Source organism: Macaca nemestrina, chromosome 14, assembly GCF_043159975.1.
Source record: "Macaca nemestrina isolate mMacNem1 chromosome 14, mMacNem.hap1, whole genome shotgun sequence".
NCBI classification, from domain to species: Eukaryota; Metazoa; Chordata; class Mammalia; order Primates; family Cercopithecidae; genus Macaca; species Macaca nemestrina.
This window is the reverse complement of record NC_092138.1, coordinates 82,629,491-82,646,991: the sequence shown is the minus strand read 5'-3', so window position 1 is coordinate 82,646,991 and position 17,501 is coordinate 82,629,491. Positions and strand designations below refer to the sequence as shown.

At 41.4% G+C, this 17,501-nt stretch overlaps 1 protein-coding gene across 1 annotated transcript in view; it reads right to left on the bottom strand.

Annotated features, from left to right (window-relative positions):
• Positions 1 to 14,326: 14,326 nt before the first annotated feature.
• Positions 14,327 to 17,501, bottom strand: part of LOC105481075 (UDP-glucose ceramide glucosyltransferase) — a 39,388-nt gene continuing 36,213 nt past the window's right edge. The window contains exons 8-9 of the mRNA XM_011740364.2: positions 17,005 to 17,194; positions 14,327 to 16,539 (exon numbers count right to left, since the gene is read on the bottom strand). Of these exons, the coding sequence (XP_011738666.2) occupies positions 16,369 to 16,539; positions 17,005 to 17,194 (361 nt within the window). The 3' untranslated portion in view covers positions 14,327 to 16,368. The remainder of the gene's footprint in view (positions 16,540 to 17,004; positions 17,195 to 17,501) is intronic.

Genomic DNA, 17,501 nt, shown 5'->3' with positions numbered 1-17,501 from the left:
GAATTCCCCCAAACCAATTCTTCTAGGCCGACTTCTTCTTTCTGATAAATGCCATAACTTTTGCAATAGACCTGATGAGGCTATGAACTCAACTAATGTTTAATTCAACATACTACAGAATGAAACTTTGAGTGTTAGGAAGCAGCAGGGAATACCAAGCTGGTCATCAAATCTGAGTGAGTGGGAAACTGGAGCAGGGAGATAAAGTCAGTCGGACTGAGTCAGTCATATGCAGGAACAGATTGGAGAGCAGCGTTCTGGAGGAGTCAAGTGAAGGCGGGAAGTCAAATGAAGTGGGCTGTGATCCTGACATAGACTTTTTTTTTTTTTTTTGAGACAGAGTCTTGCTCTGTCACCTAGACTGGAGTACAGTGGCACGATCTCGGCTCACTGCAACCTCTACCTCCTGGGTTCAAGTGATTCTCCTGCCTCAGCCTCCTCAGTAGCTGTGATTACAGACATGCACCACCACACCCAGCTAATTTTTTGTACTTTTGGTAGAGATGGGCTTTCACCATATTGGCCAGGCTGGTCTTGAACTCCTGACCTTAAGTGATCCACCTGCCTCAGCTTCCTGAAGTGCTGAGATTACAGGCGTGAGCCACTGAGCCAGGACCGGACTTTTCTTAGGTGTCAGCCTCCTGGGACTTTGGGCAATCTGCCCCTCCTAAAGAAGGCTTAGGATTGGTATGAAACATTAAAGAGTTCCCATTATAGAAAGTGAGCAGTTTGTGAGTGGTACATTCCCATCTGACCTGTACAAAACTAAAAAGAAAATGTTTCAGCCACATTTAGGTCATAGGAATGGGGAAGAAAGAGAATTCCTCACAAGGATTAGAGCAACAACCTTCCTGCTGGGTGTCTTCAAGCTCGTTCTCTCTAATCCATCCTCCACATAGCAGCCAGAGAAATCTTTCTAACACACTAAACCTTCAATTACTTCCTACTGCCTTCACGACAAAGCCTAGAACTGGACGTTGAAGGCTCTGCATGCCCCGGAGCTGCACAGAACCTAAGTTCACAATCTGTAGTTAATTTTCCCTGTGTAAAAAGTGAGATGAATATGGGTAAGAACAGAAAAAGGGGGAGGAGCTTGGAAGGTAGGGAAAGGAAACTTTGAGACCAAAGAGAGAGAGAAAGGATACTACTGCCAATTAGAAATCCTTAATGGAAGAACAGATCAAGGATTTTTAGGACAGTCATGTCTAAGGAGCAACTTTTTTTTTTTTTTTTGAGGCAGACTCTCACTCCGTCTCCCAGGCTGGAGTGCAGGGGTACGATCTAGGCTCACTGCAACCTCTGCCTCCGGGTTCAAGCAATTCTCCTGCCTCAGCCTCCCAAGTAGCTGGGATTATAGGCACGCACCACAACGCTTGGCTAATTTTTGGTTTTTTGTTTGTTTGTTTGTTTGTTTCAGTAGAGATGGCATTTCACCATGTTGTCCAGGCTGGTCTCGAGCTACAGGATTCAAGCAATCTGCCCACTGGCTTCCCAAAGTGCTGGGATTACAGGTGTGAGCCACCGGCCCCAGCCAGGAGCAACTGAAAAGTTGTTTGTTGTGCACTGTAGAATGGTGTTGCAGCCCTTCCCTCACAATTCATAAACCTCAACAAAGCTTGAAAGCACTTTTACTTCCCCACTTTCTTCTTTCACACCCCTACTCCTGTGTTTTGAGATAATTTAGAATTTTAGCCAAGGCTATTAAATTTTCTTCCATAATAAGTGTCATCTGATTTAAAATTCTCATTATTCCATGTCACATTAGCATCTATTTAGAATATGACAATTACAAGGTTCTTGTATTCTTTGTCTTTCCCTGTTGCTGAGTTTTTTTTTTTTTTTTTTTTTTTTAACTGTTATTTTAGGCTGGGCACAGTAGCTCACCCTTGTAATCCCAGCACCTTGGGAGGCCAAGGCGGGTGGCTCTCCTGAGGTCAGAAGTTCAAAACCAGCCTGGCCAACATGGCGAAAACCTGTCTCTACTAAAAATACGAAAATAAGCCAGGTGTGGTGGTGTATGCCTGTAATCCCAGCTACTTGGGAGGCTGAGGTAGGAGAACTGCTTGATCCTGGGAGGTGTAGGTTTAAATGAGCCAAGATCATGCCAGTGCACTCCAGCCTGGGTGACAGAGCGAGACTCCATCTAAAAAAAAATAAATTATTATTTTAAATTGACAAACAATAATTGTACATATTCATGGGGTACAAAGTGATGTTTTTATATATATAATGTAAAGTGATCAGATCAGGGTAATTAGCATATCCATCCTGTCAAACATTTATCATTTCTTCATGTTGGAGACATTTAATATCCTCCTTCTAGCTATTTGAAACTGTGTAATATATTATTGTTAACTATAGGGATCCGATAGAACACTAGAACTATAGGAACTATGAATTCTACAGAACACTAGAACTTATTCTTCTTATCTGGCTATGATTTTGCATCCTTATTTTCTTTCTTTCTTTCTTTTTTTTTTTTTGAGATAGAGTTTCGCTCTTGTTGCCAAGGCTGGGGTACAATGACACAATTTCGGCTCACTGCAACCTCTGCCTCCTGGGTTCAAGCGATTCTCCTGCCTCATCCTCCTGAATAGCTGGGATTACAGTCACCTGCCATCATGCTCAGCTAATTTTTTTTTTTTTTTTTTTTTGTACTTTTGTAGAGAGAGGGTTTTACCATGTTAGCTAGGCTGGTTTAGAACTCCTTACCTCAGATGACCTGCCCGCCTCGGCCTCTCAAAGTGCTGGGATTACAGGTGTGAGCCACTGTGCCTGGCCTCCTTGCATCCTTATTTTCTTAAGTACTTTCTTAACTAATTTCCTCAGGTTGAGTACATGGGTAGTATACTTTCTGAGGTCCTACATGCCCATAAATACCTTATTTTTGCCCTCATATAATAAGATTTTGGCTGGATATAGGATTTTCCTGTCACACTTCCCCCCAGTAACCTTCAGTATTGCTGATAGTTCAGCGATGGTCTAACTACCTTTCCTTTGTCAGTAACTTGTTCTTTCTGGCTGATGACCATTACATTTATTCTTTGGGTTAAAAAATTTAACCCTATTTAATTTTTCCCCATTTTCTCCTTTTAGGACACTTCTTTGTCTGCAGATGTGTCTTCTCATTTTACCCACCTGGGACTAGGAAGTCGTTTAAATCTAAAGAAGCAAGTCTTTGGTTTTCTTCTATCTCTTCCTTTTTCCTTCTGGAAATCCTATTATTCGACAATTTAAGTCTCCACCTAAATGGTCCTCTCTGTCTTGTATCTGTGTATTTCTCTTAGTATTTAGTATATTTTGTTTTGTTTTGCTCTGAGTCGTGGGGATCCCACTAAACACTATTTTGATTTTTGGAAGTAATCATTCTCTTTAATATCTACATTGAATTTCTAAATTTAGAAATCATACTTTTCAGTTCCACAATTTCATTTTTTATGCTCTAATTGTATCTTCTTAAATGTCCTCATTACGTTTCTCCTCCTCATTAGGTTTTAACGGAAGTTTACCTCTCTTTCTCTTATTAATTCTGCCTCTATGTTAGCCGTATTTTCTGGTCATGCAATTTGGTCTATCTCTGGGAAATTGCATGTTTCCTTTGCAAGTCAGCTGTTGGAATTCTTCAAGCCATAGTGAACTGACTGCCACTGGATGGGCCAGCAGTAATGAGACAGGCAGCTGGGACTTTCTGTTGAGGTTTTTGGGGGTGTGGTCTCTGTTCTCACATGCAAGAAGTGAAACCTTTTTTTCTGGTGCCACTGACTTCAATGGAATTGATCAGTTTCTCCCAGATGATGGTCATAGCAAGGGAGTAAGGCAACCAGATTTGGATCCTCATCTCTAGATACCAGACTATGAGCTCTGAGGTGTGTCTGCACTCTTCATTCGGTGGTTGAATTGTCCTACATGGGAGGGACTGAAAATCAAAAGTGACCAGCCAATACAGGTTGTCATTTTCCCAGAACTTCCCAAGGATGGGCGAATACAGCACTGTTGGCCCGAATCAGTGGGACTCTGCAGGACAGACAGTGTTTTCTAGCTCCACTCGGCAGCTTTGGCTCAGTCTCAGTAGTCAGAGCAGATGGTACTCCTCCATTCATTTTTTGCCCCTTGGGCTAATCCATGAAAATAAAGTAAAAATTTTAAGTTCCAGCCACCCTAGTGACAAAATTCAAAATCCCAGTTTTTAGGAGAAAAAATATGAAAAGAAAACCTTCTGTTAACTTTTCAACAAGTTTTCCTCTGCCTTACTTTCTCTATCTGGTACTAGATCTCTTACTTGTCAGTCAACATCTGCTGTTCCATGTGGCCTGGCTTGTAGAGTCCTGTGTGTTGTAACCTCTGGTGATTACAGGTCTATTACGCTTTGCCTAGAGATCAACAGAGTGACATTCTAGGGTCTGAGCCTCAACCCTCCAGGCCGCAAGGCTCCCACCTCCACTCCACCATCCTTGACTTGTGGAACATGCATCCCCCTGGGGATAAACCTCTACCAAGATGTTCCTGTAAGAGTGGCTGGAAGTGCCTCCATCAGAACCTCAGGAAAGCTGATAAAGTTGCAGAGTCCTTGCTTTCCTCACGTGGGAGGGGCGCTGCTGCTGGCATTTAAGATGATTCTGATTCATGCTAGTTTAACAACCTACAAAGCCGCATGGAAGAAAACTCTCTTCCACATGGTCAGTTCTGCAGAGACCTAAGCACCCCTGTGCTCACTGCTCTCAGTGCTCAGAGAAGAGAACACCTGGGAAATTGCCTTTGAATTATGGAGAACCAGTTGTCCACTAAATGAATAACAGCTGGAAGCATTCCAACCTGGTAAAACCCCTTGAATGTTGCCTATGATGTGGGCACATCTGATTCCAGGTCATATGTGCAGTGCTCTGCTGCGGACACTTCAGCTTTCAGATTTTGTGGGCTATTCTTATAGGAACACAGGTCTATGCAATGAGGTCTTGCAGTTGCTTCCTAAGCTTTGCACGTCAATCCATTAGCTCTAACATTCTGGACAGTATTATTGCTGGCTACAATAGCACTGTTTATAATAGTTCAAATGAATCAGATTGATTTTCTCCTTGAACACTAAAATGTTTACTCTGAATCATCAAGGGCAAAAGGTCAATTCCCCTCAAAAAGATCATGCAACCCTCTCCATCAGAGGATAAACAATTCTTCAAGTATTGAGGAAAGAAAAATGACTTTGGGCCAGGTGTGGTGGCTCACACCTGTAATCCCAGCACTTTGGGAGGCCGAGGAGGGAGGCTTCACTTGAGGTCAGGAGATCGAGACCAGCCTGGGCAATATGGTGAAACCCCATCTCTACTGAAAACACAAAAATTAGCTGGGCCTGGTGGCAGGTGCCTGTAATCCCAGCGACTCAGGAGGCTGAGGCAGGAGAATCACTTGAACCCAGGAAGTGGAGGTTGCAGTGAGCCGCGATTGCACCATTGCACTCCAGCCTGGGTGACAGAGCGAGACTCCATCTCAAAAAAAAAAAAAAAAAAAAATGGAAAAGAAAAGTGACTTTGTCCACTGGGTAGTCAAGCTTTCATTTTGCTTAGTGACAGAGTCTAGTACTTGAGATCCATATCATAGCAACACAAAACTTCTATTGAGGATGTAGCTTTTCATATGCATCATTCCATTAACTTCTGACATTGGTGCCCACTTAGAGACGTGGTACAGGATACAAACGGTGATGCTGGAAAGTGAACCTAAGTCTGGCTGTACAATCTACATACCTCACCACTGTGTGATCAGCCTGGGCAATAGTAGGCTTAATACTAGTGAGACAGGCATGCTTACCTGTATTTGTTCATTGATTTGTTCAATAAAAAGGACTTTGCATAAGGTCCTACATCAGGTGCTTGGGACACAAAGTCAAGTAATTTATGAACCCTCCCTGCCCTTGCCATTTCCAATCTAATGACAAACACAAAGAACTAAAGGGGCAATTAAAATGATTAGTGTAAGTGCTAGAGCAGAAAAAGGGTGAGGCTGGGGAGGCACAGACACAGGGTGCATAACCACGTGAGTGTCAGTTGGAAAGCCCTCTTGGGGGAGTTGGCTTCTGAGTTGAGTGCCAAGGACCGAGCAGGGCTTACTTAGAGGAATTGGGGAACCCAGGTGAAAGCAACAGGCACCAAGGCCCAGAGCGGGGAAGGCCAGGCATCAGGAAACTGGAGGAAGTTTACGTTGAGGAGGGTTTAGATGAATAGGTTAGGAAAAGAGTTGAGAGACAAGCAGGAGGGGTTGGCTGGGGCCTAACCTAAAATGGCCTCTCTGCTGTGAGAAAAGCTTGGGCTTTATCCTGATGGCAACATCAAGTGTTTTAAGAGGAGGAGTAAGGGGGTCAGGTTTTCTTCACAGTAGGAAGCTGCTGATAGACACGGGAGGGATGATCTTGCCTGCAGCTCTGCTCTTAGATCACGGAGGTCCAAGTTCACCTGGCACGGGGGCTGCAAACCTCCTGCTCAACAGCATGTATGACCAGAAAAAGAAAACGTCTGAAGAGAATTATGAACATGCTATGTGCGTCTCCAAAGTATACATGACTAAAACTGACTTTACAAACGCAGAACAGATTATTATCAATGAAATAAATTGAAAATATTATCAAAATGCCAGGCCCATAAAGTTTAATATAAATATAATATAAAATACATTCTTTCAAACTTTTTTTTTTTTGAGACAGTGTCTTGCTCTGTTGCCCAGACTGGAGTGCAGTGGCATGACCTCTGCTCACTGAAACCTCTGCCTCGTGGGCTCAAGCGATTTTGCTGTCTCAGCCTCCTGATAGCTGGGATTACAGGCACTCACCACCACACCTGGCTAATTTTTGTATTTTTAGTAGAGACAGAGTTTCACCATGTTGGCCAGGCTGGTCTCGAACTCCTGACCTCAGGTGATCCGCCTGCCTCGGCCTCCCAAAGTGCTGAGATTATAGGCATGAGCCTCTGCGCCTGGCCTCTTTCAAACTTTTAAAGAACAGATAATTCTTAGCTATGTAATTTTTTTCTGGAGCATAGGAATAAAAATGGCCCAACTGACTTTGCACGGTTAGCATATTCTAACTCTGAAGACTAGAAAACACAATATAAAATAATAACAAATGAAGTTCAGGAATGTATCTAACAAACAGTACCCAAAGGCCAAATCAGCTTTATTTCACAAACACAGACTCTGAAAATATTGTTACTTCAAAGCTGAAAATGGTTTTATTTGAAAAGAGGGAGGGAAAGCAAATTTGGGAAGACTAATCTTTGATCTGGACAACTTCCATGGGCCATTTAGTTGCACAAATGCTAATTGATTATTTCCGTGCCTATTCTATCTTACCTTGAGGAAACACCTTCCTAAATGCAAAGGTTGTAGAAGAGTGAAGGGCTCAGCTTGGCAATATAAAAGCTATTTTATATTGCTAAAAGGAAAAGATGTGGAGCAAGCAATAAGAAAACATTTGGATCCTCATTTAAATAAGATTAAAGCCTGTAATCCCAGCACTTTGGGAAGCCAAGGCAGGCAGATCACCCGAGGTCAGGAGTTCAAGAACAGCCTGGCCAACATGGTGAAACCCCATCTCTACTAAAAGTACAAAAATTAGGCATGGTAGTGAGTGCCTGTAATCCCAGCTACTTGGGAAACTGAGGCAAGAGAATTGCTTGAACCTGGGAAGTGAAGGTTGCAGTCAGCTGAGATCATGCCACTGCACCCCACAATGGGCGACAGGGTGAGACTCGGTCTCAAAATAAATGAATGAATGAGAGAATAAATAAATAAATAAGATTAAGAAATGGAAGAAAATCCAATGGCTAAAAAATCATACATACAAAAATACTCAATCTTACCAGTCATTAAAAAGCCACATATTTAAAGAATGATGTACATTTTCATCTGTCAAATTTAGAAAGATTTAGAAAATAGCTATTCTGACTCCTAGCAAGGATGACAAGTAATGAGAAACGCACACACCTTCTCTGGAAAGCACTTTAGCAGTATGTGCCAGGATGTGGGAAGGAAATAATACATTGAGAGTGATATTTATTTTTTTCCTTTGCAAACATTCTTATTACCCCAAAAGAAACTCTGTTAGTAATGACTACTGTTAGTAGTCATGCCTCATTCCTCCCATCTCCTAGCCCACGGCAACCACTAATCTACTTCCTGTCTCTATGGATTTGCCTGGTCTAGACATTTCATACAAACGCAATCATACACTATGAGGCCTTTTGTATCCGGCTTCCTTCACTTAGCATAACATTTCCAAGGTTCATCCATGTTGTGGCATGCATCAATACTTCCTTTCTTCTTCTTATTCTTTTTCTTTTTTGAGACAGTCTCACTCTGTTGCCCAGGCTGGAGTGCAATGGGGTGATCTCGGCTCACTGCAACCTCCGCCTCCCGGGTTCCAACGGTTCTCGTGCCTCAGCCTCCTGAGTAGCTGGGATCACAGGTGTGTGCCACTACTCCATCTAATTTTTGTGTTTTTAGTAGAGACAGGGTTTTAACCATGTTGGCCAGATTAGTCTCAAACTCCTGACTTCAAGTGATCTGCCCGCCTTGGCCTCCCAAAATATTGGGATTACATGCGTGAGCCACTGCGCCTGGCCCTTCATTTGTTTTTTAGGGATAAATAATATCCCATTGTCTGTATATGATCAAGTTTTGTTTGTCCATTCATCAGTTGATGGACATTTGAGTTGTTTCCACCTTTTGGCTATTATGAATAATGCTGCTATGAACATTCAAGTTTTTATGTGGACATGTTTTATTTCAAGTTCTCTTGAGTAGCTACCTAGAAGTACTTTTGTTTATTTCTTATGTTTCATGTTTATAGTAAATATGTACTATTTTTATAATCCAAAACCAACATGTGACTTGAAAATAAAACACAACAAGAATCAGTGGGCTTGTAGGATGTTGATGAGATAGATTTGACAGGGTCACCTCTTGATTCCTTCCCAAAACTGCTAGCTTCTCAAAGTTTAAGAAAAACAAAAAAACAAACAAAAAAAAAACAGGCCGGGTGCAGTGGCTCAGGCCTGTAATCCCAGCACTTTGGGAAGTCAAGGCGGGCAGATCACAAGGTCACAAGTTCGAGACCAGCGTGACGAACATGGCGAAACCCCGTCTCTACTAAAAATGTGAAAATTAGGCATGGTGGTGGGTGCCTGTAATCCCAGCTACTCAGGAGGCTGAGGCAGGAGAATCGTTTGAACCCGGTAGGCGGAGGTTGCAGTGAGCTGAGATCACGCCACTGCACTCCAGCCTGGGCGACAGAGGCAGACTCTGTCTCAAAAAACAAAAAACAAACAAAAACAACAAAAACCCAAAACCAGAACGAGAAGATTCCATAAGGGGAAAACAAAATTTTAGTATTTTACTCATGTGTAGAGAAATCTTTTAGTCAAGTAGAGTGAGCGTGGGGGTTTGGGAGCATGAAATAGCAAACGCCTTACTAACACAATGAGAGGGTGAAAAGGTTATTAAATGACATTGGTGCCAGAATTAATGTTTTGATTCTGGCTTGACTGTCAACAATAGACCTTTCCTGAGTGACTATTACATGAATGCACTGGAGGGAAGGGAAGGGTACAAAGAGAAAAAAAGCACGAAAAAGCACAACTAAGATATGCAAAGTCCAGGCCCCTGAAAACTAGAAATGACCTGCAGACACCTAAGTGAAATGCCTGACAAAATGAAAGGGACAAAATGTGGGCACACGCCACTCTGGAAAGGTCCTGAATTGAATGTGAGTTGAGGTTTAAAGGAGGAGAGTATCTCGACTGGGCGTGGTGATGGCTCACGCCTGTAATCCCAGCACTTTGGGAGGCCGAGGCAGGGGAATCACATGAGGACAGGCGTTTGAGACCAACCTGGTCAACATGGTGTGAAACCCCTTAAAAATACAAAAATTAGCTGGGTGTAGTGGCGCACACCTGTAATCCCGGCTACTCAGGAGGCTGAGGCACGCTTGAACACAGGAAGTGGAAGTTGCAGTGAGCCCAGATTGAGCCACTGCACTCAAGCCTGGGTGTCAGAGTGACACTCTGTCTCAAAAAACCAAAAAACCACAACAACAAAAAACCCCCCAAAACAACAAAAAACCAACAATAAAGAAGGAGAGTATCCCCATAGGCAGGGAAAGTGAGGGTGAAGGGAGAGAAACTTTCAGGGCAAGGAAACAGCATGGGAGCAAGGAAGCTCTGGTTCCACATGGAAAAGAGTCAGCTGTTGAGAGTGAGCCATTGGGTTGGGGACGGAGAGCTCAGGCTGGAGATGGTGATGTGAAATGAGAATAGAAAATTAAGGACCACCTTTTCCTGGGCTTTGAGTAAGGCTGAGGAACATGGGGTCAGAGAAAGAAGCTGAAGTCAGAAGTCAAGCTCCAAGTCAATGTAGAGACAAAGCAGGAAGTAAAACAAGCAATATAACCAAAAACAAGTGAATCAGAACAAAATGAAAAAGGACAGACTGGGCAGGGCTAGGGTGCCCACAGCTGCTTCCGGGATGCTGATTATGCTGTTGGGAGACGGTCTAGGATAAAGTCAGGACACTGGAAGATGGGGATGGGCAATTCCCCTTCATCATCTCTTACTGACCCAACTTCTTAGGACATTTCTCGCAAATTCAAGTCAGGCTGTTTTTTGTCTTAGTATTACGGGGACCTTGGGTGGAAATGCATCGTTGTTGCAGTTTCCAAATATCTGTGCCCATGGCTTTCATGTCTTTCTCACATGCAGCCAAACCTAAAGCCTCTGACTTCTGCTTCTTCCACTCTGATGAACTGGCTTCCTGGGAGCTGCCTTTCTTAAAACGTTTCCTTGGCATCAGAGTCATACGGGTGCTCTCAGGGTCAGGAGCAATTTCTGGCTTTGAAAGTCCCACCCCCTAGGCCGGGCGCGGTGGCTCACGCCTGTAATCCCAGCACTTTGGGAGGCCGAGGTGGGCGGATCACAAGGTCAGGAGATCGAGACCACGGTGAAACCCCGTCTCTACTAAAAATACAAAAAAAAAAATTAGCCGGGCGCGGTTGTGGGCGCCTGTAGTCCCAGCTACTCGGGAGGCTGAGGCAGGAGAATGGCGTGAACCCGGGAGGCGGAGCTTGCAGTGAGCCGAGGTCGCGCCACTGCACTCCAGCCTGGGCGACAGAGCGAGACTCCGTCTCAAAAAAAAAAAAAAAAAAAAAAAAAGAAAGTCCCACCCCTTTGTCTCTCACTGTAGAAAATGTATCATTGTGTAAAACAAGAAAAATCATTCATAAAGAAGCTGTATTACTCCCACGCAGATACTTCATCTATCAACATCTGAGACAATTCACTATGGCGGAGACCTACGCTGGTAACTCTACGGGGAGCTTCCTGCCCCCGAGTTTACCAGCCTCTTCCCATCCTTTACAGTCAACGGTTCCTCCCGTGACCACTTCCTTCTTGAAATCTCTCTTTCCAAGGTTACTGTGGCACTCCTTTTACTATTTCTTTCTTCTTTTGGAGGAAAATGGCACTAACTGTCCCTATGCTTATGTACATGACCTGGTCGAATCATCTCTACCACCTCAGAAGGTGCTGTAATATCTCCATTCTACATGATAAGACAGCTTGGCTCAGAAAGATGAAGGAAGCTTCCCAAAGTCCCATAGCTACCAAAAAGCTCATTTGAACACCAGGTCTGGCAGCCTCTTTTCCTAGGTGTTTTTATTCCATTGTCTCTCTAAATAGGTCCCCAAGATTCTGTCCTTAGTTGTCAACCGCTGACACTTTGACTTTGGTTATAGTCACTGTCTCAGCCATCACCTCTAGGGAAATTACTCCCAAGTCACCACTTCTAACCCACTCCTTTCCCCTGCTCCAGAGCTGCACAATAAATAGTCTGCTGGATTTCTCCAGCATGTTCCTTAGGCTGGCCTGGTGTTGGTCAGTCATGAGGGGAAATGATAGAGGTTTCACGGCTGGTGACAAGGGTTGGGAAACAAAGGTGGCATGACCGCAATGGGAGGTGTGCACGCAGCAGAGGAGGGGCGCAGACACTCTCAGTCCTGTAGAGAAATAAATGATATCCCTAAATTGTTTAAATTAGATAATTACAAGTCCATGCTATTAGCATGGATGTCTAAATGATGATTAGTCTAAACAGCACCACCACATGAAACCATTCCAGACACCCACAGTCTCTGCCAATTTCTCCCGGAACTGAGGAGGGGCCATGTGAAAGGCTTAGCACATTTTGGTTCTTAGGCAACTAGCTGCTTAGGGATCCCTTAAAGATACGTATTTTTGTTTTTAGAAAATACTAAGATAGTGACTTTAAACTTTCTTCTAGGTATCCATATTTTTAAAGCAAATTATCCAACTAAACACATATCCTTGCAGCTTTGCAGAGATAGGTGCTCACCATTTTGTGATGTTTGCTTTCTTTTCACCGAAATGAAGTTGATGTGGTCATAAACTATAACTTAAATGAATAAATGAATAATTCAAGTACTAGATCCTGATAAACTTCAGAAGGAAAGGTCTGAACTATTTTCATTCTCATGAACACAGTCTTGTGGTATGTATTAATCTTCTCTATCAATCATGTATGTAAAGCATTTCACTTTAAATGAGCTTTATAGTAATTTACATTCTTGTTCTACAGGTTTGAATCTGGTTCTCTAGAACAATTTTTGAGAGTTAGGATACAGATGGTTATTAAAACCGTGATATTCTTTCCCCCTTAAGGTCTAGGTAAATTTTAAAGCTAGTGTAGGCATAAATTTAAACAATGTGATCCAGTGGAGAAATATACCACATTGAGACCAGATAGAGGGGCTACTCCCAGCTCTGCCACCAGCGCCATGTCTACCTAACCCTATGATCACAGCTCTCATCGTGGGTGTCTCAGCTTCATTCTAAAATAAGGGTGAGGGATCTTCAATATCCACCTAGCTATGAAATTCTAATACCGATCAACTTTTGTGTTTATCATTTCTTAAACTGTAGGGTTAGAAGTACACAAATGAGAAGGAATCAGTTTGTTTACTGGGCCAGATCCCTTTTCTTAGTTTCTTATGGCTCCTGTAACAGAATGCCATAGACTGGAAAGTTTAAGATCAAGGCCCTGGCAGATTCAGTGGCTAGTAAAAGCGGACTTCCTGGTTCATAGCTGTTCACCTTTTTGCTGTATCCTCACGTGGCGGAAGAGGCAAGTAAGTTCTCTGGGGTTTCCTTTATAAGCATCAATCCTGAGGGCTCTGATCACCTTGAAAGACCCTCCTCACATTGGGGATTAGGTTTCAACATATGAGCTATGGAGAGACTAAGATATTCAGCTGATAGCAGATTCTTTCTACCCCAGATCTGTTCTCCAGTTAAGAACATTCTTTTCTCATGGGATGGTGGTAAAACAGGCCTGTGAAGGCCTCCAGCTTGGGAGGGACCTGGCCTTGGAAAGCACGTAAGGTTCATCTCCCATCTGGGTCTCAAGTAATAATGCCATTCCATTCCTTCCTTTGGATTTACCTTTCCTAGCCATTAGAGTGGTAAGATCTAAAAGGCTGAGTTCAAGTTGTGAGCCTGGGGAAGAGGGGCCCAAAGGACCACTGGCTCTTTTCTGAAGGTCATTACAAGCCAGCCATTCTCACAGTAGAATCACAGGTAGAAGAGCTCAGGCCTCACCCAGAATGATTACACCAAAATCTATGTGGGCAGGGCCCAGGGTGTGTGTGTGCGTGTGTCTGTGGTGTACAGGGTCCAGGGTGTATGTGTATGTGTGTGTATATATATATTTTTACAAGTTCTCCAGGTGATTTTAACAGCCAACCAAGGTAGAAAAGACATACTTAAGTCACAGGACTGCCTATGTCCTTATTCATTTTACCTATGGCTCAAGTGAAAGGAAGATTTCAAAAGGAATACTTGACAGAACTCTTCTAATACTTCTGATGTGAATGCTGGAACATGCTATTTATAAAAATATAGAAGAAAAGAACAAAAAAATATACTACTGCTAACGTTTTGATTGTATTCAAATTTTTATTTTTTGAACAAACATTTAAGACAATGATTTTAAATAATAAAACATGGTATATATTCTAGACAATGTTTTTTTTTAAAAGATTATTTATTAAATTTAGACTCCTATAGTTCTGTTGTGATGCTTTCTTCAACATTTATATTATTTCTTACCATTTTATCATCACTCCAAGCTTGCTAAACAAAGAACCACTCTGCTTAAGTGAAGCTTTACATTAAGGAAATACTCCACTAGCACACTGAACAAACCTACAGAACTGTCCTATTTTATATTTACAAAACACAAGAAGTCTGTCCAGCCATTTTGGTTTTGTTGTTACACTGTCCATAATGAGATCAGCAGAAAGCTAAGTAATACACAAGTTTACACTTTGGCAGTGCAAAGGATGGCATCAACCAAACTTCATTAAACAGACCAACAAGTACAAACATGGTGAGCAAAGTTCAACTCAGGTCATAGTGATTAAAAACAAAACATGTAGTGGGTCACAACCAGACTGGTTTTAACTGTGCAACTTTCCTCAGGGAACAATTCCCATTCACAGAAAGAAAGGAATATGCATCCAAGCCTTTGTTCATAAAGAAAATGCCCTTCAAACAAATTCATCATAAGGCTAAAAAAAAAAAAAAAAAAAGGAAGAAAAAAGGACGAAGCAGTTTGGCCCAGAGAAAAGCTTAAATACAATGTGTATACACACTTATAGATATGTTGCCATTTAAACCATGGATATAGACATTTGACAATTAAATGAATTGGCTCAGTAGAGTGAAAAGTGTTTTCTATGAATATGTAGTTATTGCTAATATGCTACACATTATGCTTTGACATGGAGACTGTAGTAACTCAGAATTTACAGCTGCCATATTGCCAGTATTAGCCCTGCAGTAGGCATTCCTATGGACAACATGCCATCCAATCCTGAAGAAAAAGCAAAACACCACTACTAAACAAAGAAAAGGCTTATGCACTGTCCCTTACATTTTTTTTTTTTTTAAAAAAACAAAAACAAAAAAAAAACAAAAACAAGTCCAGTTCACCACAAGTTAAGCACAACCTGGTGAGCAAGTTTAGCGGCATGATGGGGAGAAAACAGTGGGGTACAGCATGCATTTACAACCAGCACTGATCTAGTCTATTTTGTCATATAAACTGGAATACAAAAATCCAATTTAAATAAGACTAGACTAACTATAATAGTAAAAAAAAAAAAAAAAAAAAAAAAAAAAACACACAGTAGACTTAGTTTGATACTGATTAATTTTAAGAGTAAACTCATCTTATCCCCTCTTAATACTCTACTGCAATTTATTTATTGATGGCTAGAATATTTACTGACTTAAAAAAGATATTAAATACTTGTATCATGAAATTACATTCTTATTAACAATAAGACATACTGTGTAAGAAAATAGCTCATGTGTGAAATGTGTCTGAAATGCATTTTTTCCTTACAACTATCAAAACATCCACTCACACTAAAACAAAACCACTCCCAACCCCCCCCCCCGAAAAAATGTTAAGGGAAGATGGGGTGGGCTGGGGCAGGAGCAAGGAAGGAAAAGATTTAGCTATACTAATTACAGCACAGTGATTAACAATGGTTCAAGACAGAACCAACAAGAGTTGGTCAAAAAGATGCCTTCAATACATGGCTACAATTAAAAACCAAACTCAGCCACTTTTGGTTCATTGCAGTGAGACCAAAATATCTCTCACAGATTCATATAAATACTAGACTCTAGCTCTTTTATTTATTTTTTTTTAAGTTTTTCTGTTTGTTTCTGCAAGGCCTAGCTACCTTATTACAATTTATATTTGCTCTGCAACAACTACAAGAGGTAGGCATAAAGCATGAAAAAGTTTCTCAGTTAGTACCTCGCCGTGTGTTGTTCACTGCACTAAACCATTCACTTTGGACATGAATAGTCATTCCTTCTAGTCTCTTCTAAACCCTAAAGCAAAGCTGCTGCCATCCCACCCGTAAATGTTCTAAAAGAGTGTACTCACAAATAAGAAACTTTCTCTACTGAAGGATACTGTCATAGTGTTTGTTGCAGAGCATCTATATATATATTTATTTATTTTAAAAAAATAAACAACAATGAAGAACAAACCCAGGTTCCTAGAACCAATTCTCTTGATTCTCTACTTCCACAAAATAAAGTGTATCATTTGGCCAAGACTACAGATGTGTTTTTTTTTTTTTTTCACAGATGCAAGTGCCATGCAAAATAAATTAAAGAACAGATACCAAAACATACATGTGATAAAACTACAGAAGGTAGATCTTTAAAAGCATTTATATAAACATAATTTATAATACTTCTCTTTTTTCCTTTATATACAGTCACAAAGCTGTAGTTATACATCTAGGATTTCCTCTGCTGTACCCCCACAGCGTAATCTGTAGCGACCAGTTCTCCAGCTTATAGTTGGGTCCCATAATGCAGACAAAAAAATGTATATTGTCATGGATTCGCGGATGAACCAGGCGACTGCATAATCAAGTTTTGAAAAACACAGTGTGCCACCCTACGAATGGAAAAACATTTTTTTAAATTTCACTCACTGTCAAACTAAAGACATGGCTAAAAAAAATTGGATTTCACTTTTCTAAGTATACTATGTAAAATCCAGTCTGCTTCCTTACGTAATTTAACTGCCATGTTATACCATTCAAGAAAATGCCAACTGTTACTAGAAGACGCATGAAAATAACTGCTATCTTAATGTATGATTAGTTTGAATACTCACTGATTTAATTAACTTCATGTTTTTGGAACCTTAATAAAAGTGATTATATAACCAACAGAAAGTTGCAAATCAACTTTAGTTTTGTGTCAACATCCCACTAGAGAAACTGATGTTCAAACCTGAGACTAACCTACAATGGGAAGCTGAAGAATGGCTCAGATAGATTTTCTTCAACTTTTTCTAAATTCAAATAGTTCTAGTTCCACCAAGTGACTGCCAACCTTTTCACGCCTATCCACATACCTGGACACCCCTGAGTTGAATGTAGTCAAATATAAACCATGCCAGGCAATGACACATGAAAAATACCATAATATCCCATCTGAATACATGGTGGGCTGCCCAGCCAATAATTAAACTGGCAACAAAGCATTCTGAAATTGGCTCACAAATTATCGTAGCAGGAAGCATGTTAATTCGTAGTTTGGTCCACCTAGAAAAACAAAAAGCATTTTCTTTAAAACAACATCCTGGTTACAAGACAAATCCATTTTTTTCTCCCCCAAATAATCAGTGTTTTACCTTGTGATAGAAAGGCCATTCTTTTTAAACTTTTTTTTTTTTTTTTTTTTTAACTTGAGATGGGGTTCTGCTCTGTCACCCAGGCCGGATTGCAGTGGCACACACTGTAGCTTCAATCTCCCAGGCTCAAGTGATCCTCCCACCTTATCCCCACCAAGTAGCTGGGACCACAGGTGCATATGAAAACCATACTTGGCTAATTTTTCATTTTTTGTAGA